The 25,780-nt window shown below is 46.0% G+C and overlaps 2 protein-coding genes across 2 annotated transcripts in view; one reads left to right on the plus strand and one right to left on the minus strand.

Moving 5' to 3' along the window:
* IFT140 (intraflagellar transport 140) overlaps positions 1-25,780 on the minus strand; it is a 1,373,663-nt gene that overhangs the window by 249,606 nt on the left and 1,098,277 nt on the right. The window lies entirely within an intron of this gene.
* Positions 1-25,780, plus strand: part of TMEM204 (transmembrane protein 204) — a 167,285-nt gene that overhangs the window by 30,318 nt on the left and 111,187 nt on the right. Inside the window, exon 3 of the mRNA XM_086941300.1 lies at positions 1,301-1,456. Coding sequence (XP_086797426.1) covers positions 1,301-1,456 — 156 coding nt within the window. The remainder of the gene's footprint in view (positions 1-1,300; positions 1,457-25,780) is intronic.

Genomic DNA, 25,780 nt, shown 5'->3' on the forward strand with positions numbered 1-25,780 from the left:
GAATTTTAAAACAGTTGTATCAGAGTGTCACACATCCTAATTCTATCCCTGAAAAAGGACTTCATAAAAACGGACCTTTTTGAAGGTCGAAACGCATCAGTGTATAATAATCTGTTGAGGGTGACTAGTCCCTCACTGCCGATGAGCTGCGCTACTTTAAACAAGTACCATTTCTGTGACCTCAAAAAAGTAAGGGGACAAAAATTGCAAAGGAATTCCCCAGACAATAATAGCCTACTGATTGATTCAACTTAAAAGAAAGAAGTCTTCAATTTGTTAAAAGGCATCATCAGTGTTGGAAATTTTTATATGTTGCATTTCCATGTAATAGTTGTCAATTCATGAAGCACCATTCAGACACTATTTATGTGAATGTCTCTGTGATATTGTGATGAGTAATTTGGTTTATGATTGATGTTTATGATTTAAGTAATTGTACTTTTTTGTCCTGTAAGCGTTCTCAATTCATATATACTGAAAACACATCATTTGATGCTTTGATATGTGAGCCACTTGATGAAAATAGGTTTAAAAAGAGTAACCGGTATCTTCATGAGGTGGCTAACTGATATATATCTTTTTTTCAATAACTAAATGGAGCTGGCGTACAGATAATGTGAATGACGATATGAGCCAGTCGAGCAAAGTAATCATACACATATACCTGGAGTAAATATGGGTTATATTAACACGTTTGGTGAATCTATGTTTGTAGAGTACATTGCTTGATTTTGATACTAATGGATCCCAGCCACCCATCCCTTAATTGATTGAACCCCGTTTTGTAACTGGTGAGAAGTACTTCAAGCATCACTTTAGTAATAGCATTGATGTTCTATATAAATACTTGCATGTATCTTTCAACAAACATATGATCCTACTGAAGGACAGAATTGATATCCTCTACGGTTTCATGCTTAAGAAGTACTCCCTGGCTTCAATAGTTTAAGTTATTTAAGTTGTGTGCCGGTTTCATCTGTACCAAGAATTACTGACCAAGCATACTCCGGACTACAACTAAAATCCAAATGCATGTAGAAACAGTTACCAACAACTGATTTTGTCACACTGTAGAATACATTTTGGTGTACAAAAGCATCCAGGCTGTGATCTTAAATGCAGCAAGAACTTAGTAGTGCACATTTTCATATTAAATACATACGAGTGCATTCCTAGGACACAAAACAGTGAATAATGACTGAAAAAACAGTGAAGTGGATGGTGGTTTTGGCTTGTTAATGGGCTTGTTTTATTAAGTTGTGTTTTTTTCTTTTTTACTGTGGTTTTATGTCCTCTGCAGTACAGTTTGATATGATGCGGGCCTGTAATCTCATCGCCACTGTGGCCCTGACAGCCGGGCAACTCATCTTTTTGTTGGGACTGCTGGAGCTTCCCATCATCTCTCAGGACTCTCAGTGGTGGGAGGAGGCCATTGCTGCTGTCTTCCAACTTGCCAGTAAGTAGAGCCACACCAATTAATGTTATGCTCATGAGGGTCACTGAGGCTGGAGCATATCTTCTTTCAGGTTTATTGTGCAGCAGAGAATCACGGTGGACAGCTCACTTTTTACTTCGCACCAACAGGAATGAAAAAAGTCTTGTTTGTGCCCCTGTACAAAGGAGCTGATAATGTCTTAAAACAAACCCTAGCAGGTATTCCCAAGCAAGATTCTGGGTGAACCTTCCAGTATTGCTGTTTTTCTATTTTGCAAAGCCATTGCAATAGAGAATGATCAAGGGCACTCGAAGCCCGAAACGCGTCGTGGAAACAAGGACCAAATAAAATAAAAATCTGCCATTGAAAAGGTCCCGGTGGTCCGTTTATCCTCAGTTCGCTGTTCAGGAGGTACTGGAGGGTTTTTGCTGTTATATATATATTTATATAGAGAGAGAGAGAGATAAGAGAGAGATAGATACATTTCTCTATCTCTCTCCACACACACACACACACACACACACACACACACAGCGTGAGATCCGTGTGTTTACCAGCACAAAATGCCTTGCCCGGAAGACTGACACAGATGGTAATTGGGCACTGCGGAAGCGAAATGCCGAAGCGGTGAGGTGGTTCTGGCGTAATCAATTTTGATGATGGGTCCCCCTCAACCGAGTTTGTGCCACCTTCGGATATTACTTTTAATGTTGAAGTCTAAGGCTATTTGAAAGACAAGTGTCTTTGCTACGGTAAGAAATACCTCTGACTTTCACCCTGCAGCTATAACTCCTAATGACTATTGCGTGCTTAGCACGGACCTTTTTAGCTGCATTATGGGATCGGCAGTCCTGAGGGGGTTGCAGCACATGCTCATCTGATTTGGACTTTGGGTTTTAAACTCTACTCGCAGTCTAGTAAATACAACCCTGAGAGGACTATGTGTTATCCAGGCAAGAAGTCATGAGCGATTAGGAATGTGATATTAACATTGCGGCAAGCAGCGTGGGGAGTCAGGGTCAGAAGGCAGGTCATTAGACAGCAATCATGAGCTCGGGAGAGCTTTCTGGGACAATGACAGTAATTACGAGTCATGAATTGCAGTGCTTAGTAGCGTTCACTTTTAAATTGTTAATTTTATTAAGGCAACACAGGCCGTACGTAGGGTTTGGCTATGGAGATATAATGCCCACACGCATTCCCACTGTGTTCAATGTTTGAATTGATTTTTTTAACGTAATCGTCTGTGCGGTCTGCATTATAGGTATGTTATGTATGTAGAATTATAATCTGGCATTTTGCGCAATACTTTATGATGTTATGATGTACCTGCATTATTATTATCTTGGCTGTAAACAGTTTGCACATGACGTAACTTTGGTGTAATAGGAGTGCATACATGATAGTATGTTTTCCATGTTTACTTATAAATCCAGTGGGTGGGGTTATATAATACCTGTGAAAATCTCCGCCAAATTAGATTGACAAAGGCCACGTAGTGGCTGAAACGCGTCTCTCCTTGTGCTCAGGATTGAGGGCGACATCAACAAATAAAGAGATGCCGAAATCCTGAACCACTTCGTGTCCGTGCTTCCTTCCATGGTGTCACTGTGGGAGGTGGATTGTTTGGTGTGTGTGTGTATATATATATATATATATATATATATATATATATATATATATATATATATATATATATGTATATATCCTACTGGTGGTCGCCAGTAGGTAGTTATAGTTAGGATTTTTTTCAATGCAAAATCTCAAAATTCTATTGTGAATAACTTTGGCGCCGGTTGACGAATATGCCTGACAATTTCCTCAAATTTGCCTTGCGGAGCTTTGGTCCTTCCTTGAAAGTTTGGGGGGGATTCGTGAAGCGGGGGCCGAGATAAAAGGGGGGTCCCAAAACGTGTTTTCCCCATGTTAATTTCCATAGGGCGGTCGAACTCACTTTTAGCCCGAACGGCTGAATGGATTTCCACCAAACTTGGCAAAATTGTAGGGACTGGTAGCCCGATGTGCCTTTGCTATGTCTCAAGATATGTGCTCCAGTGGATTTTGAGTAATTTAGGTTAAAAAAAATATATATATCTATAGGCGCGCCCCGGTACGCGCACCGGGCGCGCTACGCGACTTGCGCACGGAAAGCTGATTGGCTCACGGGTGTCTGTAAACATTCGAAACAGTCCGGAGCGGCCGCCATCTTGTGTCTCGGTAGGATCGAGACACAAGAGGTGGCAAAAACAAAGGGGGAAATGACCATAAGTGGGCAGGGTAGACCTCCCCTGATCCCCTAGGTTTGATGTGGGGGCCATAAAAGGGCCCCGCTGGGCAAAATAAATAAATAAATAAAATCCGATTTTCGCGGGGGGGGGGGAGGGGAGGGGAGGGGGAGCGCCCGGTACGCGCAACGGGGCGCTCACAGGTACACGCACCGGCAGCGCACCAGGGTGAAACATAAAAAAAAATATATATATACTTACATTAATATACAATATAGGATTCATTTTTAGAAAAAAATACCTTTCTTAGCTATAGACATTTGCTAATAAATAACCTTAAAATTCACTAAAAAACACATAGGTATGAGGCCCTATATAAAGTTAGGAATTAGCATTTAAAAAACCTATGAAATTCACTGAAAAAACCATAGGTTTCATACACGTTATAGTTAGGAATTAGCATTTAAAAAACCTTTGAAATTCACTGAAAAAACCATAGGTTTCACACCAGTTATAGTTAGGAATTAGCATTTGAAAAACCTAAGAAATTCACTGAAAAAACCATAGGTTTCACACCAGTTATAGTTAGCTGGAAATTTTACTGACATAAAACCATTGAAATTCCACGTTATAGTTAGTTGGACTCTCTATAACTTGCGCGCCTGCAATGCACTGCTGATGTCGTCACATATTACATCACTCATGACATGGTCAGTGACATCACTCATGACATCACTGATGACACCATCCTTGTGACAGACTGACAGACCTCCTTTCAGTGTAATGTAACCCTTGAAACACATATTCAAAAATAGAAACTAACATTTTCAAAAAAATGGAGATACCCATACCAGTTACAGCAACCAATTCAGTAATTCCACCATCTATATACACATCCTCTCATTCAGCAACAGTTCTATATAGTCACTCATACATATATTCACTCATCATATGTAGTGATACACCTATACAGACCCTCCAGGATATCGCGATTTCGCGATTTGCCGCAAAATCGGCACTTTTTTAAAAATGCAGCGATTTTTACAAAAATGCCAGCGAAATCGGCATTTTTGTAGAAATCGCGGCATTTTTCGCTATATCCTGGGGGGGTCTGCTTTATGTGGCTATCGCCTGTGCCTCTGTCTCCGATGCTGCACCAAAGCTCCTCAGATACTCAGCAGCATTGAAGCGTCACAGCGGGATGGCAAACCTCACACCTCCAGCCCTTGATGACCTGTTAAGAGGTGCTTCGAAGGTGACTGAGAGGGAGGGGCTGCAGGTTCAGGAGCTGCGACATCTATTCACATGCAAACAGCCCTGAATGTGTCATGTCTCTGCTATTTAGAGGGGGGCTCACACATTCCATTTCTACCCAGGGCCCCAAACATCCGAGACTCGGCCAGATTACACCCCTGATTACACCGAGGCAGCACGTGGTTCTCTTCACAGAGCGTAATTACTGTCACTAAATTGTAAGCAAACCTTGGTTCTTCAAACATGCAGTCTATAATTTAAGAAAATACAGAAATGGCACAATCGCACCCAACCTGATTAACAGAGTATGGAGGACAATCAGTTCAATCAGTTCTCTTCGAGTCTCTCCTGTAAGTACTGTACATCACAGTGGGGGAGGGCATTTTGGACAGAGAGCCTGTCTTCTCATTGTCTTGTGCAGGAGGGGGCGTGGAGCCCAAGATGATACTAGAATACTGCATGCCCACCCCTGTGCCCACCCTGGTGGATCCTGTTCCCTCTCCTGTGATGGCTCCTGCCCTCCCCTCAGTGATGGCTCCTGTCCCCCCATGTGGTGGCTCCAGTCCACCCCCGCCTGTGATGGCTCCTGTCCCCCCATGTTGTGGCTCCAGTCCACCTACACCTGTGATGGCTCTTGTCCCCCCCTGTGGTGGATCCTGTCTCCGCCCTGGGTGGCTTCTGTCCCAGTCCTGGAACGGCCCCTGCAGCAAGGGTGAAGTTCTTGATGGGCCTCTTCTCAAAAGGGCTCAGCTCAAAATTAATATGGAAAGGTCGGCGGGTAAGTAAGTGAAGGGATGGGTGAATGGCTGGATAAATTAGTGAAAGGGTGAATGGATGAATGAAAGATTGAATAAATGTATAATGAGAGAGGATCGATGGATTGATGAGAGGGGAAGGATGGAGAGAAAATGTAAATAAATAAATAATAAATAAATTGTGTGCCTTGTAAAGCGCAATGCTACCCGCACCGCAGGCCTCGTAGCGCTATAGACCGCTGGGGAACCCGTCCTGGCTTTCCCTGTGAGATAGTCCCTCCTGGGAGTCTCCAAGGTGAAACCAGGCATCCCCGGCGTTTGGGAGGGGCCGTTGTGGAGATGAGGCAAGCTTAATGCCCAGAGTTGCCGAGTGTGATCCCTGATTAGAGTAGGCACCGAGGCGAGAATTATCAAGTCCGCTGATCCTGGTCCAAGACCCTGCCGCGTTGGGAATCGAACCCTGGTCCCAGGCTGTTCTCTGCTCTCGGGTCTGCCGCCTCTAACCAGTGAGCCACACCACTCCACTAGCTGGATGTATGGGTGGAAGGGTAGCTGGATGATGGATGAGGGGAAAGATGGATGAGGGGAAGGATGATGGATGAGGAGATGGATGGATGGATGGAGGGGAAGGATGGATGGATGGGTGAGGGGAAGGATGGATGAAAGGAAGGATGGACGAGGGGAAGGATGGATGGATGAGGGGAAGGATGGATGAGAGGAAGGATGGATGGATGAGGGGATGGATAGAGGGGAAGGATGGATGGATGGGTGGGTGAAAGGATGAATGATGAGGGGATGGATGGATGGATGGTTGATGAGGGGGTGGGTGAAAGGATGGATGATGAGGTGAAGGGTGGATGGATGGATGATGAGGGGATAGATGATGAGGGGGCGGGTGGATGGATGGATGATGAGGGGAAGGATGGATGGATGATGAGGGGAAGGATGGATGGATGAAGAGTGGGTGGGTAGATGGCTGGATGGATGATGAGGGAAAAGGATGGATGGATGGATGATGAGGGAAAATGATGGATGGGTGATGAGGGGAAGGATGGATGATGAGGGGAAGGACAGATGGATGGATGGATGGATGGATGATGGGTGGGTGAAAGGATGGATGGAAGGAAGGATGGCTAAGTGAGAGGGTCGATGGAGAGAGAAAGGAAGGATGGATGGATGACTAAAATAGTGGATGGGTGGAAGGATTAGTAAGTGAAAGAATGGCTGGATTGGTGAAAGGGTAAATGGCTGAATGGATGAGTGAATGGATGGATGGGATGAAGAGTGGATGGATAAGTGTACAGATGGATAGGGTGAAAGGGTGGATGGATAATGGAGATGAGTGAAAGGATGGATGAGGGGATGGATGAAGGGATGGATGAGTGAAATGATAGATGGAAGGATACATGATGGATAGGTTTGCAAACGGTTGAATATGTTTGGAAATGGCTGGGCTTACTTATATACTATTGTGCGACCTCTGATGTGTCTGTAAAACGTACCTATTGTCCTGAAGTTTTGTCCTGAATTTTGAGCTCCTGTCCTGAATTTGTGTCCTGAATTTTGACCCTTTGTCCTGAATTTTTACACTCACCATCCTGAATTTGCACCAATGCCAGTTGGTCACCCTATTCGCTGGCTTGGAGACGGAGCGCCGTGCAGAGATGTCTGTCCCTCAAGATAAACAGACAGAACCACTCAGCCGAGAGAGCTGAGGCGCACACGGTACGGGGTATCTGCAGAGGCGCGCTAGACAAGGGATGAAGTCAGAGGGTTGAGCTCACCTATTGCAGACCATTTCCCCCTGGGAGTGAGCCATGGGAAAAATCCTAGAGGCGAGAAATTTAACACGGGCGTCAAGTGGCCCCATGTCATGGGTGTCAACTTCAACCAGTCCCCGCTTTTAAATCGGAGACGATTTGCAGGCTGACATTTTGCAACGAAACTACAAGTACCAACATGCAGTTCGCTACTGTTTAACAAGTGACCACTTGGCGGTTTTGACTGCTCTTTCTCCAGTGGTTAGGTCTGTCGAACGGGCATCCGGTGGGATATCAGGTCGTGTTCAAAATACACTGTAATATTTAACGTGCTTACTAATAAAAGGGGCGATAGGTATAGCCATCATTAGTGCAGCAGGTACAGTGGCACCAAGCTCTAAGGCTATTGCAAGACACAAACTGACCTGCAATGGTACGCCTCTTCTGGCGCAGGGCTTTGCAACGTGACGCATCTGGGAGATGCGTCACGTAGTAAATACCCCGCACCATGGTGCATCTTTTGCTCCGCCGCTGCGTCACAAAAGTGACGCAACGGCGGCGTAAAAGCAGCGCAAGGGGCTTGTATATCTGCCCCAAAGTGTCTACATTGTAAAGAAACCAAATATACATAGCTTCATGTTGTTAAATAACTAAAAAAACTAAGATATCTGTGTTTGTTGTAGGAAAAATGGCCACATAAAATGCCGCAAAATTGCCGCTAAATTTCCATATTTGTGCCGCTAAATTTCCATTTTTGTGCCGCTAAATTTGCTAATCCATGCCGCTATATCCTGTCGGTGTGTAACAGGATGTATAGGCTATACATCCTGTTACACACCGACAGTCATCCAAAAGTTACTCACACATATACTCACACATGCAAATAAACTATTCAACATCCATTAATTTGCATATACGGCTATACACACACTACCACTTTACTTATAAGGAAACTTACACATACTCACTCTCTTAAACAATAACATAGAAACACATACTTATTTAAACAGGAACTCTTACAATCTCTCACTCTCACATATACTCACTTATATACATCAATACTCACATATACTAGATTAAAACATATGTTGTTACTAAAAAAGACAATAGTGAGACAGTCATTCACTCACTAACACACACATATACACACACTTCCACCTATACAGTCCTGCACATATGCTGTCTTCAAAACACATACAAACAGTGAGTCAGTCACCAACCCATGCACCTACTTATACACAAAGTGAAACACTGATACATATATTTCAATATTTAAAAATTACTTGTTAATATACGTATTCACTAAAATACACTTAATAAGGCAGTGAACCAAACAATTTATTTATAAAAAACATAATAAACATAAACATCCATTTAGACACATATTTTACCATTTATTCTTCCATCAACCTTTACAAATACATATATAAAACATATTTATTTTTCAGAAAGACACACATTCACTGGATGGTGTCATCAGTGATGTCATGAGTGATGTCACTGACCATGTCATGAGTGATGTAATATGTGACGTCATCAGCAGTGCATTGCAGGCGCGCAAGTCATAGTGAGTCCAACTAACTATAACGTGGAATTTCAATGGTTTTATGTCAGTAAAATTTCCAGCTAACTGTAACTGGTGTGAAACCTATGGTCTTTTCAGTGAATATATATATATATATATATATATATATATATATATATACTAGCAGCCCGCCCCAGCGTTGCCTGGGGTAGAAGGGGGCTGCATTTCAGGTTTGTGTGCTCTCCCGCCCACCACGACATTGTCTGTGTCCCGGACAATGTTGTGGCGGGCCGGGGCCGGGGCGGGAGAGCACGCAAACCTGAAATGCTGGCTTCCCCTACCCCCGCCTGCCCTGACATTCCCCTGCAGCCCGTGCCCCGCCCGCCCCGACCCTAGCTGCCCCGGATTCTTACCTTGCCTCTGCTGCTCACACCGCCGGTCCATATTTCTCCGCTCCGCCGCTCTGCCACTCACCACCTGTCCGCCGCCGCTCCTCCCCGCGCCATATCCGCCTCTCCGCTCCGCCGCTGGCCTCACTTCACCGCTCCTCCCCTGCGCGCCATGTCCGCTGCTCCTGGGACGCTGCTCCTCCCCTGCTCCTCACGTGACGACGCACAGTCGCGGCCAGCGCTACTTTGGGGGGAACTACTTTTTGTAAAAATGAAACTTTTTATATAACGATTATTTTTTTAATTTTTTAAGCCTATGACCATCTACACACCCTGCCGATTTCAACGGTGTATCGGGTTTGTAGATTGGCGCTGTGGTTCCCGAGTTTACCTTGCCTAAAGGTGCAAGTTCTCTCTTTATAATAGTAGTATAGATATATATATATATATATATATATATATATATATATATATATATATTCACTGAAAAAACCATAGGTTTCACACCAGTTATAGTTAGGAATTAGCATTTAAAAAACCTATTAGATTCACTGAAAAAACCATAGGTTTCACACCAGTTATAGTTAGCTGGAAATTTTACTGACATAAAACCATAGAAATTCCAACCTTATAGTTAGTTGGACTCACTATAACAAGCGCGCCTGCAATGCACTGCTGATGACGTCACATATTACATCACTCATGACATCGTCAGTGACATCACTCATGACATCACTGATGACACCAGCCAGTGAATGTATGTCTTTCTGAAAAATTAATATGTTTAATATTTGTATTTGTAAAGGTTGATGGAAGAATAAATGGTTAAATAAGTGTGTAAATGGATGTTTTTTTTAAAAAAAATGATTGGTTAACTGCCTTATTAAGTGTATTTTATTGAATACATATATTAGCGAGTAACTTTTAAATATTGAAATATATGTATCAGTGTTTCACTTTGTGTATAAGTAGCTGCATGGGTTGGTGAATGACTCACTGTTTGTATGTGTTTTGAAGACAGCATATGTGCAGGACTGTATGGGTGGATGAGTGTGTATATGTGTGTGTTAGTGAGTGAATGACTGTCTCACTATTGTCTTTTTTAGTAACGACATATATTTTAATCTAGTGTATGTGAGTTTTGATGTATATAAGTGAGTATATGTGAGAGTAAGAGATTGTAAGAGTTCCTTTTTAAATAAATATGTGTTTATATAAGTGATTGTTTAAGAGAGTAAGTATGTGTAAGTTTCCTTAAAAGTAAGGAGGTAGTGTGTGTATAGTTTTATATGCAAATAAATGGATGTACAATAATTTATTTGCAAGTGTGAGTATGTGTGTGAGTAACTTTTGGATGACTGTCGGTGTATAACAGGATGTATAGATGTATCACTACATATGATGAGTGAGTATATGTATGAGTGACTATATAGAACTGTTGGTAAATTAGTGGATGTGTATATAGATGGTGGAATTACTGAATTGGTTGTTGTAACTGGTATGGGTATCTCCATTTTTTTGAAAATGTTAGTTTCTATTTTTGAATATGTGTTTCAAGGGTTACATTACACTAAAAGGAGGTCTGTCACTCTGTCACAAAGATGGTGTCATAAGTGATGTCATGAGTGATGTCACTCAAGATGTCATGAGTGATGTAATATGTGATGTCATCAGCAGTGCATTGCAGGCACACTTGTTATAGTGAGTCCAACTAACTATAACGTTGGAATTTCTATGGTTTTATGTCAGTAAAATTTCCAGCTAACTATAACTGGTGTGAAACCTATGGTTTTTTCAGTGAATATATATATTCCAAAATACACCACTAAGCCTCGTTTTATCACAAAAATGTATATTAGGCCTTACCCCATACTAAGCTGCAGAAGGTGTTTCTCAAATTTACTAAAATCACTTGTATCAACACCAAGACTTTTCAGAAGCCTTGTGATTATAGTAAACAAATGCCACAGGTCAGCACCTCACTTTCAAAAGTGTTCCAGGTCCAGACTCCAGTGCAGATCACCATCTGCCACTTTTATCTTAGCCACAGTTCGATAACAAAGGGTGTGGTCAAGGTTGTGACAGAAGTGTGGAGAAGTGTGGCTCAGGGGTTAGAGGCGGCAGACCTGGAGCTTGAGTTCGGCCCTGGACCAGGGTTCAATTCCCCGCCTCGGCGGGTCTTGGGCTCAAAATTCCACGGACTCGTTAATTCTCGCTCCGGTGCCTTCTCGACTCACGGGTTCACACTCTGCGACTCTGGGCAATAGCTTGCTTAATCTCCACAACGGCCCCTCGCGGTGGGATGCCTGGCTTTCACCTGCCAGGGTTATCTCACAGAGGAATACCAGGACGGGTTCCCTAAACAAGCGCGGAGATGCCCCAGGGTAAGTCATGCGCTATATAAGCTTCATTCATTTTCATTTCATTTCATTTACAAACAATTGCTGTCATTAAATAAAAAAATTGCCCTACCTCATGTCCATTCGAGCTAGGTGGGTCACAAAAGTTTGTTGTTCTAAAAATTGGGTTGCAGTTCTAAAAAGGTTGTAAAGCACTGCTCTGGAATAACTTAGTTCATGTAAAGTAGAATACTGAAAATCATATATTAACTAGTGTAGAAGGAGAGGCAATCCAATGGGTGTACGTTTAAAGGAAGCAAACAATACGTTGCCTACAGGTTACGGAGGAAGCCAAAATTACATTGTACCGTATAAATGGTGCGGGGAGGACGTTAAGGTAAACATGAATAGGCTTAATGCAGCCACAGGAGATAAGGCATTAGTGGACAGAACCAGATAGATGGACACCAACTCAAAACCTCTGAAAACGGTCAGGTTGTGCCCATACTTCTCATTCTAAACCTTGCATGTTTCACTTTCTCGGGTCCATTATCAATGTCAATTATGTCAAATTGAAGGTAGAAAGTAGAGGAGAAAAAGAAGGAAACATAGCAAATATGAACAAGCATTTGCAATGCAATAGGTCTTGCATTAGGAAAGTTTGAGCTATTGGTATTGTAAATGACAAATTTTTTATTTATGTGTTGGTTTTGAAAATAGCGAAATTAATAGCTTTGTCATTTACAATGCCAATAGTTATAACTTTCGCAAATGTGACACCTATAGCATTTGTAATGCAATATGTGTTGTATTTAAGTGAGTTAGATGTATTGATATTACAAATAACAACCACTTTTATTTTGTTTTAATAATTAATACTTAAATAAAAGTTATTGTAATTTATAATGGCAATAGCTTAAACTTTTGTAAATAAATTTTGTGAAGATTATGTTCAGTGTATTTTATTGTGACGAAAATTCAAGAACATAAGTGAAATATCATTTTTTTGTGACATTTGTAATAAAGCTTGAAACATTGAGAGAACATATTTGAACCAGTTGTTGTTGAATGGTTGCACAGATTGATGCTGTGGTGGCGCTGAGTGATGTTGTGGTGGCGACAAGTGGGGGCTAATGTGTGAGGGTGCAGTGTGTGAGGGGGCAGTGTGAGAGGGGGCAGGGTGTGAGGGGCAGTGTAATGAGAGTGTGTGAGGGTGCGGGGTGTGTGAGGCTGCGGAGTGTGAGGGTGCATTGTGTGTGGCCTAAAGTAGTGTGAGTGCCCAATGTGTGAGGAGGCAGTGTGTGAGGGATGTGATTGTGTAGTGTGTGTGCCCTAAAGTAGTGTGAGTGAGCAATGTGTGAGTGGTCAGTGTGTGAGGGGGCAGTGTGTGAGGGGCAGTGTGTGAGGGCACAGTGTAATGAGAGTGAGTGAGGGTGCAAGGTGTGTGAGGCTGCGGAGTGTGAGGGTGCATTGTGTGTGGCCTAAGGTAGTGTGAGTGCCCAATGTGTGAGGGGGCAGTGTGTGTGAGGGTGCAGTATGTGTGGACTACATTACTGTGAGTGAGCAATGTGTGAGTGCGCAGTCACCAATACTGTGCAGCATGGCTTTTTAAAAAAACAAAAAAACTTGAGCGACCTGCATGTCATTTTGTAGGTGCGCACACCAATAAAACATGCGTCTAAAAATTACGAGTGCCTTTTTTTTCAATTTTTGGATCCAAGTTGAATGGTAAAACGATTTTTTTTGTTTTTAGCACAAATGGCGTGTGGTGCTTCTCTATCAATCTGTGCATTTTAATTATGTTATGAGTGGCAATAACTGGGGGTTGTGTGTGTGGGGTTGTGTGTGTGTGTATGGGGTTGTGTGTGGGGGGTGGGGTTGTGTGTGTGTGTGGGGCTGTGTGTGTGAGGGTGGAGTTGTGTGTGTGTGTGGGGCTGTGTGTGTGGGGGGTGGGGTTGTGTGTGTGTGTGGGTTTGTGTGTGTGTGGGTTTGTGTGTGTGTGGGGGTTGTGTGTGTGTGGGTGTGTGTGTGGGGGTGTGTGTGGATGTGTGGGTGTGTGTGGGGGGTTGTGTGTGGGGGGTTGTGTGTGGGTGGGATTGTGTGTGTGGGGGGTTGTGTGTGTGGGGGTTGTGTGTGCGGGGGTTGTGTGTGTGGGGGTTGTGTGTGTGGGGGTTGTGTGTGGGGGGTTCTGTGTGGGTGTGAGGGTGTGTGTGTGTGGGGGGGTGGGTGTGGGGTGTGTATGGGGGGGTGTTTGGGGGTGTGTTTGTGTGTGTGTGTGTGTGGAGTGTGAAGTGTGTGTGTGGAGTGTGAAGTGTGTGTGTGGGTGTGTGTTTGGGGGGGTTGTGTGTGGGGGGGTTGTGTGTGGGGGGTTGTGTGAGTGACGGGTTGTGTGTGTGGGTATGTGTGGGGGGTTGTGTGTGGGGTTGTGTGTGGGGTTGTGTGTGGGTGGGTGTGTGTGTGGAGTGTGTGTGGGGTGTGTGTGGGGGGTCTGGGTGTGTGGGGTGGTTGTGTGTGTGCGGGGTTGTGTGTGTAGGGTTGTGTGTGTGGGGTTATGTTTGTGTGTGGGTTTGTGTGTTTGGTTGTTGTGTGGTTATGTGTGGGGTTGTGTGTGTGTGTGTGTGGAGTTGTGTAGAGTGAGGGCAATAGATAGATAGAATGAGGACGACAGAAAGATAGAGTGATGGTGATAGATAGATAGGATAGATAGAGTGAGGGCGAAAGAGTGAGAGCGATAGATAGAGAGGGCGATAGATAGATGGTTGTGTGTGTGGTTGTGGTTGTGTGTGTGGATGTGGTTGTGTGTGTGGGGTGGTGTGTGTGGTTGTGTGTGTTGTGTTTGGGGTTGTGTGTGGAGTTGTGTGTGTGGTTGTTGTGTGGTTGTGTGTGGGTGTGTGTGTGTGTGGAGTTGTGTGTGTGTGTGGGTTGGCTCAGCGAGACCTAAAAGGACTATATGCATCGAGTTAAAACATATAGGTGTCTTCCTCCGTCTGTTCAGCATGGAACAATGACATTCCACAAGAATACTGCTTTCACATACATCTTCCAGAAGGGAGTACAACAACCTAGGAGCTACACCCATGCGGCATGTAAATACAAACAAGAGACTGCAGCACAGGCACTCTTTACAAGTGCAGGTCTAAACTTTCAACAACTAGTGGGCTTGTAAATAACCCCCACTGTCTCTTAAAAAAAAGAACCGTTGGAGCAAATCTAAGCAGTTGCGTTTCTTAGTACATAAGAGAAACAACACAGTTCCACTCCGAGTGTGCACTGTCGCTCACTGAGATCAGGGGACCCCCTTTTATTAATTAAGAAATTTGATTGGAAATGAAATGTAGGCCCTGATGAAGCAATTATTATCGTAAAACACGGGCTGGCCCATCAATACTGAGATAATAAACCTTAAATTCACGTTTTTCGTTGTCCATAATAAAGGCAGGACTACAATTTGCCACTTGAACAAATCTTAGCAGGGCATATTTATTCCGCCCTAGTTTTTTGAAATTATTTATAAAGATGTTATGCTGGCACTACTAGTCCTATGTTTACGAGAAAAAAGCCTCAAGTACAAGCCCTAGCTTGCAAAGGGCTGATAGTAAACCAGTATTGGCAAATGCAATCGGTCAGAGCTGTATCTGTTGAACCTAGTTGTCCCCATGTTTGGTGGCTCCTGTATTTGCACTTTTGTGTCTCGGGCCTTCCATGAAAGGCAGAAAAACAAATGGCTGGTTGGACCAAGTGTCGGAAGCAGCTCCCCCTTCAATCCTAGGCAGCTGGCTGGAGGAGGCCTCGGAATGTAGCATGACATCACCACTCCAGGGCCGGACTGGGTACCACAACTGGCCCTGGCAAAGTGCTCAGCCAGACCCCCTGGTCCGGCCGAGCACTTTTCCTGGGCCGGTTTTCGGCCGATTTTGTTACAAGGCCGATTTTGCAGCTATGGTGCAAAAACGGCCCTGTAACAAAAACGGCCCATATGGGCCCAAAACCGGCCGCCACTCGTGCGGCGCACCGGGGGATTGCCCGGTGCACGCTATGGCCAGTCCGAGCCTGCACCACTCTATTGAAATACGGGAAGCAAGGCTGCCTTAGAGTCAGCGTAGCCCACACTCACAGTAGTGTTAAAGACGTGCTAAGCAATACTTTCACAAACGTGTGACTCCGTCTTAGAAGGCTGTGAATATGCTTGTGGCTGAGAAGTGCAGGGGAGTAGGGCCAACAAGAAACAACTAGTAAATGACAATGCCTTTTATTTATGTTTTAAAAACGAAAACAAAAATAACAGGCATGGTTATTTACAATGTCAATAGCTCAGACTCACATAAATGTGAGACCTATTGCATTGCAAATACTTGTTTGCTAGGACCTCTTTGTTGTCTGTTGTTAGGAGCCGCGACTTCGTTTATTTTCCTTCGAGGTCAGATAGCTCAGTGGGTTAGCTGCATGTTGTTGAGATCTGTCCTCATAATGAGCGCTGCAAATTCACCCCCATGCTCCACTCAGTTTGGGTTTCTTCCGGGTTAGTACAAACCGTACAAACAGTTATGAAATGTAAATATTAGAAAGCAGCTACGAGAAAGGATTAGTAAAGTCCTGGAAATTATTCCATTTAAGGACACATTCATTAAAATAACCTGGGAAGTGCAGTCTTATGTTGTTTGACATTCTGTAAGACGGTCTGCTTTGCATTTTCTTGAGGACGTTGTTTTTGTTCAAAGCGCTAATCTACCAACTTGCTTAAAAACCGAGCTCAGTATCTAAACCTCCCAGGATCTCGGGTGGTTGTCGCATGTCTGCCGCCAACCCGAAGGTGATCAGTTAATGAATGAGGTCATCGCAGATGCTGTTTAGACTCACTCTCTCAGGCTGATGCAGAGATTGACAAAATGAGTTCCATTGGTTTAGGTAGTGGGTGGAGGTGACATATGTTGCTTAAAGCGCAGCCAAACAGTAAGCGCTATGTAAAGAAAAGCATTGGCAAAGCCAAGCGTTCCTGCCTCCCGTCCCCCCAGAGCAAGCCTATCAAATTTGCCAGTACCTTTTGCTAATCTTGTGCCGCATCAGCAATGTATAAAAAAAAAAAATCATTGACACACCTAGTAGATTTTGCATAGGCGATAGGTGAAACCTATTGGCTTTGCCAATGCTTGTTACAGAGAGGCCTTCTGCACAGCTGCACTGTCAGGCGGGAGACGCCGGCCGGAGCCACATTCCATGTTGATGCAGTATCGCGCATGCACTTTGATCTCATCCCGCTCTTCTTCAAATATGTTATTTATCTGTGGGAGCAGTGTGACCTTCTTTAAATGTACTGAAGCTTGGCGTTTAGTTAGGCGCCGTCGTGTCTAATCCGCCTGGCAGCGGCGCTCCAGGGTACTTGCACATACAGCATTTCAGCCTTTGAACAAACACCTCTTGTCTCAATCACCTAATATTGTGGTCAATACTAGTAGCATTATTGCTGTGCTCAAACTATGGAAACTAAGATGCAGCACAATGGGGGCGGGGTGAGTGAGTGTGAAAAACAAAGAGGAGAGTGGGAGGCAGGGAGTGGGCGCCAAGATGCCGCCTCATGTTTCACTTGCCTGAGGCACTAACAGCACTTCACAGAAACAACGGGTGGGGAGTGGAGCAGGGAATTTTCAACTGGTAAGGAATGAGGAGGGGAGGGCGGGGCTAAAGGCAACACGGGAAATGGGTGAATTGAAAGCTTGGCACATGGAGGAGTTTTGAGTTAGAATTGCAATAACCATTGAGCATAAACACTGAATGTGTGTGTGTGTGCCTGTGTTTGTGTATCTATCATGGATGTGTTTGTGGGAGTGTATACCAGTGCGTGTGCCTGTGTTTGTGTATGCATTGTGCGAGTATAGTTACAGGAAATTAAGTAATCCGTTTTCTAGGGCATGTTTTAAAGTGTACCCCCTGCCCTGGTGGGGTAGCCTCTCCTAGGAGACAGGTGAATACACACACTGTAATCAAATAAACAACGCCCCCTCCCGAGTCCTGCCCCAAGGAATTCAGAACGGGTCTAAGGAGAAGTAAAGCTGCGCAGACAGCATTTTTCTCCTCACAGTTGAACAACGCTTCTGTTTTATTTATTTTTTAATCCGATATATAGGTTAATATTTTCTTATCCGGAGCGGTTTATTCGTTTTTCTCAGCATCCAAATGAAGCACCATGAGACCTGGAGAATGCACAGTTTCTGAAGGCACGCACCCACACAGATAGAGAGGGCTAGAAATGCTTGGGGGAGGCAAGAGGAGGTGATGGAGGGAGATATCGAACACGTGAGATGAAAGGTGAATGCGAGAAGGAGCGAGAGAAAGATGAACGGAGAGTGGAAAGGAGATAGCATAAGGGTCACGTAAAGAGATCGGCGAGGAAGGGCGACAGAGTGAGGGGTTGTGGTGATGAAGGGACGGGAATGACAGAGAGGGATTATGTTTGAGATGATAGGTGCTAAATTCGATTATATTTCACTCAATTGGGTTCCCCAGCCTGAGTATATTGGAGTGCATTCTTACTTTAGGAATTCAGACCACCGAACAGCCAAAGGACAAAGGTGCTGCTTACTGAAACAAGCTCTCTGCATTGCTGTGGCGGGGGCGGGGGAGCGCATTCCTTCGAAGTCTGATGGGGGGGAGGGGGAGCAGATTACTTTGAAGTCTGATGCAGAGGCTGGCTGGTGATGTGCATGCGCCCAGCTCACATGAACTGTACCCGATCCGCAGTTTCGGTAGACTATTCGAAAGCCTTACTATAATCTCGCCCACCATCCCTACGGATTGGCATAGGCGAGACATAGAAATGAGGACAATGAGGAAAGATGATAACAAAAATTGGAAACAAAAAGAGTTTCAATATTAGTCTGAAGAGCTAAAAATAAACTCAAACATACATCCTACACCAAGGAAATGTAAATTTAAATATTTACATTCTCTGAAGATGAACCGAGCAAACTTCTACACATGGAATCCATCATGAAAGAATATAACTATAGCAGACAGTCAATGGAACAATATGTAAACACACCCATTATCATTTATGTTTAGGCATGATACTTAACTGCAGCTGAAATAAATCAGGTAAAGCACTGGTTAATCCTTACTGTTTTACTGGACGTCATTTACTATTGTAAGGTGTCCAAGTCTGTCTTAATAACACAGAGTTTATTTTAAAGTTTAAATTACAATGTCAGAAAGTATCACGTCCACAGGTGTTAAAACAAGACAAGACAAGACAATTCAACTACAAACTTTGCTGCCACTCTGCTGCCACTGCAAGGGACTCCAGGTCCCACAAACCACCGCCACCAGGGAGGAGCCAGCCTCGCGCTTAAAAGCGCGCCACGCTACCCGCGATGCATGTTTTATAAACTTTGCTGCCACTCTGCTGCCACTGCAAGGGACTCCAGGTCCCATAAATCACTGCCACCAGGAAGGAGCCAGCCTCGCGCTTAAAAGCATGCCACGCCACCCGCAACGCAGGTTTTATAAACTTTGCTGCCACTGCAAAGGACTCCAGGTCCCATAAACCACCGCCACCAGGGAGGAGCCAGCCTCGCGCTTAAAAGCATGCCACGGCACCCGCGACGCAGGTTTTTACAAACTTTGCTGCCACTCTGCTGCCACTGCAAGGGACTCCAGGTCCCACAGACCACTGCCACGAGGTAGGAGGCAGCCTTGCGCTTAAATGCGCGCCACGCCACCCGCGAGGCGGGTTTTACAAACTCTGCTGCCACTCTGCTGCCACTGCAATGTACTCCAGGTCCCAAAAACCACCGCCACCAGGGAGGAGCCAGACTTGCGCTTAAAACCGCGCCATGCCAACCGAGACGCTGGTTTTACAAACTTTGATGCCACTGCAAGGGACTCCAGGTCCCACAAACCACCGCCACGATTGAGGAGCCAGCCTGCGCTTAAAAGCGCGCCACGCCACCCGCGACGCGGGCGGTGCGCGGGCAAAGCCCATGCCAAGGGCAGGCCCGTCCCGCACCCGTCATCGAAAGGAAGAGGCAGGGCAGGGCCACCCCCCTGTGCGGCTGCATATTCCTCTATTTTGCTGCCTACTGAAGGGCACTTTGATCCGGATTTCTGCCCGGGGCTGACCAGGAGAACAGAGGAGAGCGAGCGGATGCGAAAGCCAGACGGGTGTACTATAATTCCTAGTGGCACCTTACGCCATCTACGCAGCTATCAGCGCGACAGGAGACGCATACAATGGGGCCAGGGCTCTTTTCCTCTAAAGGTGCCTGCTGATACCCTCACTTGCTGATACCTGGGACACTGCTGGGACACTGCTACAGGGGCCGTGAAGACGCCCGGTTCCCGCCACTGCCGCCACAACCGGGGAACTACATCTACCAACATCCCTTGCGGTGCGCACTCCGAGTACCACTGCCTTGAGCACCAGGAGGCTCTGAAAAGGGGGCAAGGGCTCCTGCAGCGCGGGGCCGTCTGAGCCCGTCCAAGACCGGTAGGGCCGGGCTGGGCCACCTTATGTTCATTTGCTTATTGCAATTTCATTTGTGTTAGGGGACTGCATTCATTTATCGAATCAGGGTCATGTCTCCTGTAGAGAAGGGGCCCTCCTGTAAGCGTAAACTAGGGGCAGGAGGGGGGGTTGTGGGAACGCTCTTTGCCTTTTTGTCCAGGGCAGAATCGGTTCTGATGCATGAGATCCAAATAACCGAGCACAGATTATCCTTAGAACCCTTACCTCCAATTCCTAACTTTTTTTTCCCCTGAAAATATTTTTATTAGTGCTGCAACATTACACCAACATTTACTATAATTGTTACATAGTATCCATATCACAACCTCCAATTCCTAACTTGAGGGTAAGCCCCCAGGTAGTGGCGACATGCGCAGGCCCTCCACCTTCACCCCCTCCAATGGTCCTAAGCCAGCAAAGCGGTGGCTCCGAGATCTTAACAGAGTCCTCACCTCCCCCCGCTACTAACTCACATCCACTAATGGTTACTACAAGGGGCACAAAAGCCCTGCAGGTTGGCCAAGGTGAACCCCCTTCGAAGAAAAGGAAAGCTCAGGGCCCATCTAAGTCTATTCCACAGTCTACTGCTGGGGTGAAACGGAAGGCAGTACAGAGGGGGAAGGATTAATGTATTTAATCCAATCCATCTAGCATAGAAGTTAGCAGCTCCATAAATATGACTGAGGATTCCCTTTACAAGCGACTGATGCAGGGCATTGCTGATCTTCTTGTTCCCCTGACACAAAAATTGAGCCAGATAGAAGGTAGATTGTGCAAATTAGAACAGGTCTTATCACAACCTTACTCTATCTTGGCCACAGCACAGACGGTAGGTGGGTGTGGTGCTTTACATGGGGGAGGTGGCGAACAGCTAGCAAGAGGGGTCGTCCCGAAGAACGAAATCTCCCCGATCCAGCTTCTGATTCTAGCCATCCAGCTCCCGATTTACAAGGGGGGGGGGTCTTCTTTAATTGGGCTGTAATCTGTTCAATGGTTTCCTGATTATGTCCCCCATCCTACCAGGCCCACCCGACGCTCCAAATGAGCCCTCCTTTTTGCGTCTTCCTCCGGAAGCCACCCCTTATACTATAGTTTTGGGCAATGACCCTAAGTTGGCGCCGTTGGTAACTGAGGACTGGCCAGCTCTAAGAAATAAGGCATTACATCGACTGAGTTTAAGGACGGGGCTAACCAACAATTGTTTAAAGAATTCAAAATGGTTCGTAGCGTACCCTGGGTTGGGAAGGCGCACAAGTCACTTCGGGGTGATTGTGTGGTTTCAAGCTTTGGCTCCCCTGGTTTGGTTCAGCGAATTCTGGAGAGGGCGGGGGCTGCTGTCGCTCAAAATTGTATTTCTGTCCTTCCCCTGGGGTACTTTTACCGCCCTGTGCCCATTCCTAGCTGTGACAGAAGGCGATGGCCTTTGCAAGCACCTGGCCAAAGTAACCACCCCATTCCCTTTACATAATCAATTTAACGCCCTAGCCTCACTTGAAGATATTGTCTGACTGCCGGGCCCTGATCTTATTACCCCAACTGGGCACTGTTTTCCCAGGGTCACAAAGGGTCCCGGACACGGCTCCTCCTCTTGTAAATCATCCAAGCTCCCTATTAGATATAGAGCAATCGCTCCAGTGAGGGATGTACCACCTATTAGTTTAGGATACCAAGGTAGAGATTGTTCTACTCAAGAAAGACAGAGTAGGTAAGTGCAGGCAAAAAAGGTCATTCATTATCCACCGGGTAATACACTTATTCAGTCCCCTCTGGATTGTGGTATCCAGGTGGAGGAGAAACTAAAGTCCCCCTCCCCTTCAGGTTGTATCAGGTCAGACGAACACCTGTCTGTCATGACAGTAGGTTCCTGGAACATCGCAGGTCTACTATCCAAAACTGTATCGGGTGAATGGGCCGGGTTTGTCGAACAGTGTGATCTTCTAGCATTCCAGGAGACTTAATCCATAGACCAGGTTCTTAAAGTTCTTAAGCCAGCATTAGGGGGGCTGGGGGGGCAGACCCTCCGGTGGTCTTATTTGCTGGGTAAGACAGCAAAGTGGGTTAATAGTTGAGGAGGTTACCATTGACAGTCCAGATATCCTGGCCTTACGGTTTCAGGTAAACCATGCCACTGCGACCCTATTTATTAATGTGTATGCCAGAGGTCTATCGGGAGGGAGGCGATCTGAGACTGTTGACCACCTGGATAGCTTCCTAAAGAATCGGAGGGCAGGGTGCAATTTGATAATTATGGTTGACTTTAATTGCACCTTCGAACCGTTGGATTCAGAGGATTATAAGTTAAGTGCAGACGAGGACATGCAGGACATGCAGTGGCGAATTCCATGTTTAGATTTGTGTCCAGTTAAAAAATGGACAGAAGCAGCCCTTCAACTTAAAGGGCTGTGTCTGGAAAGGGGTGTGCGAGCCGTTAATGGGAGGACTGACTGAGACAGGAAGGGTGCTTCCACTTGCAACAACGGCGGGAGGAGTAGTAGTACTGACTATATTCTCCTAAATGTTGAATCCTGGAACTCTTTAATTGACATGAGGGTTCAGGAACGCCCGGAAAGTGACCCCGATCCATTGACCCTGTTAATAAAGGCCTTGACTACAACCACCGTATAAAGCAGGTAGGCGACTCAAAGGTCTCAGGAAGAGGGTTGGATGCACTAGTCGTTAATCTTTATGGCCCCAACTACGACTGCCCCGAGTTTTACTCTAGGATAGCTGCAGTCATGTGGGAATTACCCGACCTAGCCGCCCTGTGGGGTGGGGACTTTAATATGACTAGGTGTCCTGCTATAGACCGCTCGAGCGGCCCGGCCAGACAACAAACTAAGGTTGCTAGGGAACTGGACCGAATACTGATTGACGAGGGCTTGGAGGATGTGTGGTGTAGTTTTCATCCAACGCTAGGGGGATACACACACTACTCGGCCTACTATGATATATCCACACGCATTGATTACTGGCTAGCTGATGTGGGTCTGCTCTCACAGATTCGCAAATGCCAGGTACTGCCCGGAACGCTCTCAGACCACTCACCCATACTGATAGAATTAACGACACAGAGGAAGGCTGTACCCCCGTTCTTATGTAGATTCCCGCCATATTCCTTACAAGACCCAGTCTTCAGGGAGGAGTTGCATGTAGCAATAGAAACACACTTAGAAACAAACATTGGTTCAGTGGATAGCTTTCAAACAGTCTGGGAGGCGTTTAAGGTCTATATTAGGGGGGTGGCCATGAGCAAACACTCAGGAGCACTCCGCTCTATCCAACAAAGACTGTCCCGATTGGAGCAACGATTAGCTGAGTGCGAAGCTCGCCAATTACTAGGAGACTCTGACGCTGACAGGGAGGAACTGCAGGGACTGCTAGCGGACTACCAGGCTGAGGCGGACGCAGAAGTCAAACACTTGGGTAAATACGCCATAGCTAGAATATATGGGGAAAAGGACAGACCGGGTGCGGTCCTGGCTAACATGACGAAACAGCAACGACGGAAAATTACGGTTACCGAAATCAAATCTAAGGAAGGGGTCACACTTACCGGGGAGGTAGAGATAGCACAAAGATTCAGGGAATACTATTCAGACCTATATGATTCCAGGGTGACAGGGGGTGAAGAGGACAACTTAGATTATTTGGAACATATTGACCTCCCGTTGCTATTGGAGGTGCATCGAAACTTTTTAATGCACCCAATAGAGCACAATGAGATTAGGGAAGCCCTGGCCGGGATGTCGGCAGGAAGCGCACCTGGGGCAGATGGGCCGACGGTTAGCCTCTACAAGACATTCTTGAATCTGCCCCTCCCGCAACTTTCAGCCTTATTCGCGGATATGTGTGACACGGGGCAGATGCCGAAGTCAATGAGGGAAGCGTTAATTGTTGCTATACCAAAGCCGGATAAACCCGCAGAGGAATGCAGCTCGTACAGGCAGTTGTCGCTATTAAATGTAGACACCAAAATATACGGGAAAGTTCTTGCGATGAGACTGGCTCTGTTGGCCCCGGAGCTGGTTGCGCTTGAGCAAGCGGGGTTTATGCGGGGAAGAAACATCACCTACAATTTACGTACGGTCTTTGATGCCCTTCAACATACGCGTCCAGAGACGAAATCGATAGCTGAGTTCTTGGACATGGAGAAGGCCTTTGACTCGGTGGAGTGGCCTTTTCTGAGAGCGGTCCTCTCCAGATTCGGGCTTGGCCAAGTGTCCCTGCAGAGGATAGCGGTACTCTATAGTGATCCGGCGGCACGTATTAAGTTGGGGAACCATGTTACAGAACCCATCCAGATTCAAAGAGCCTACGCTCTACGCGCTGGTCGCGGCGCCAAAGGCGCGGGCGATGCGAGAATATCACTCCCATAGGGGACTGAACTTCCCTACTTACCAACTAGTCATGTCAACTTACGCAGACGACACTCTCTTATATGTCAGGGAACCGGAGATGAATCTGGCACCGCTCCTGCGTGAAGTGGTGTGATTCGGTGCACTAGCTGGGCTAACTGTTAACTGGAACATATCCATCGCCTTTCCAATTACTGCTGCCACAGAGAGGTTTGATATGGAATACCCCCTGAGGTGGACCACTGACCGGGTAAGTTATCTAGGGATACAGCTCCACACAGACTCGGAGCCGGTTTTCCGTGAGAACTATGGCAGGGCCATCGCCAGCCTGGAAGACAATGTAGACATATGGATTGGACTACCCCTGTCCCTACTGGGCAGGATATCGATTATGACGATGGTGGTCCTGCCCCGCCTGTTGTTTTTATTCACAAACATTACGATGGCCCTCCCAAAGTGCTTCTTCTCTAGCCTCCAGTCGCTCATGATTAAACTGGCCTGGGGTAGTGGGCAATCGAGGGTGCAGTGGAAAATACTAGTCCTACCATACCAGATGGGTGGATTGGGAGCTCCTGATTTCGAACTATACAACCGTGTGGCGCAGGGGTGCAACTACACAGCTGGATACATGACGGAGGGACGGCGCCGTTTCTAAAGATGGAGGGTCTCTTTGCGGCTCCTCTACCGCTCCCAGCTATTGTCTTTGAACCAGCAGACCGCCGCACGGGACTGCTCGAATCCTTAAATTCACCTAGACACGCCTGGCAGGCCCTACTGCGATACCACGCTGGGGCGGTATTGTACTCTCCGATGATGCCTACATCATGGGCCACTTGGTTGGCCCCGTGCAGGGATAAAGGGGTGACTAAGGATTTGGAAGCCTTGGGCAAACACACGGCAGGCTGACATGTTTCTCGATGGTACTCTTAAGTCGCTGACGGACGTGACAGCTCAGGTGACTCAGCCCACGGTACTGCAGAGCTTTCAGTATCACAGGGTCAGAGGCATGGCGGGAGCAGCTGGGAGACGACTTACAGGAACCCCCAGAACTCTTAGAACTTACACATGTAATTAAGTCGAAGCCCCGAAAAAGCTGGTTTCTATTATATAAAAGATCACCATGGCTGAAAGAGAGACTGGGCACAACAAGGCGCGCGTGGCCTGGCAGTACGACTTAGACACAGTTATTGACGACGACATGTGGTGTTTCTGCTGCAACAGCACAAGGTCCGTCTCCCTGAACGGT

The sequence above is a fragment of the Lissotriton vulgaris genome, chromosome 10, assembly GCF_964263255.1.
Source record: "Lissotriton vulgaris chromosome 10, aLisVul1.2, whole genome shotgun sequence".
NCBI classification, from domain to species: Eukaryota; Metazoa; Chordata; class Amphibia; order Caudata; family Salamandridae; genus Lissotriton; species Lissotriton vulgaris.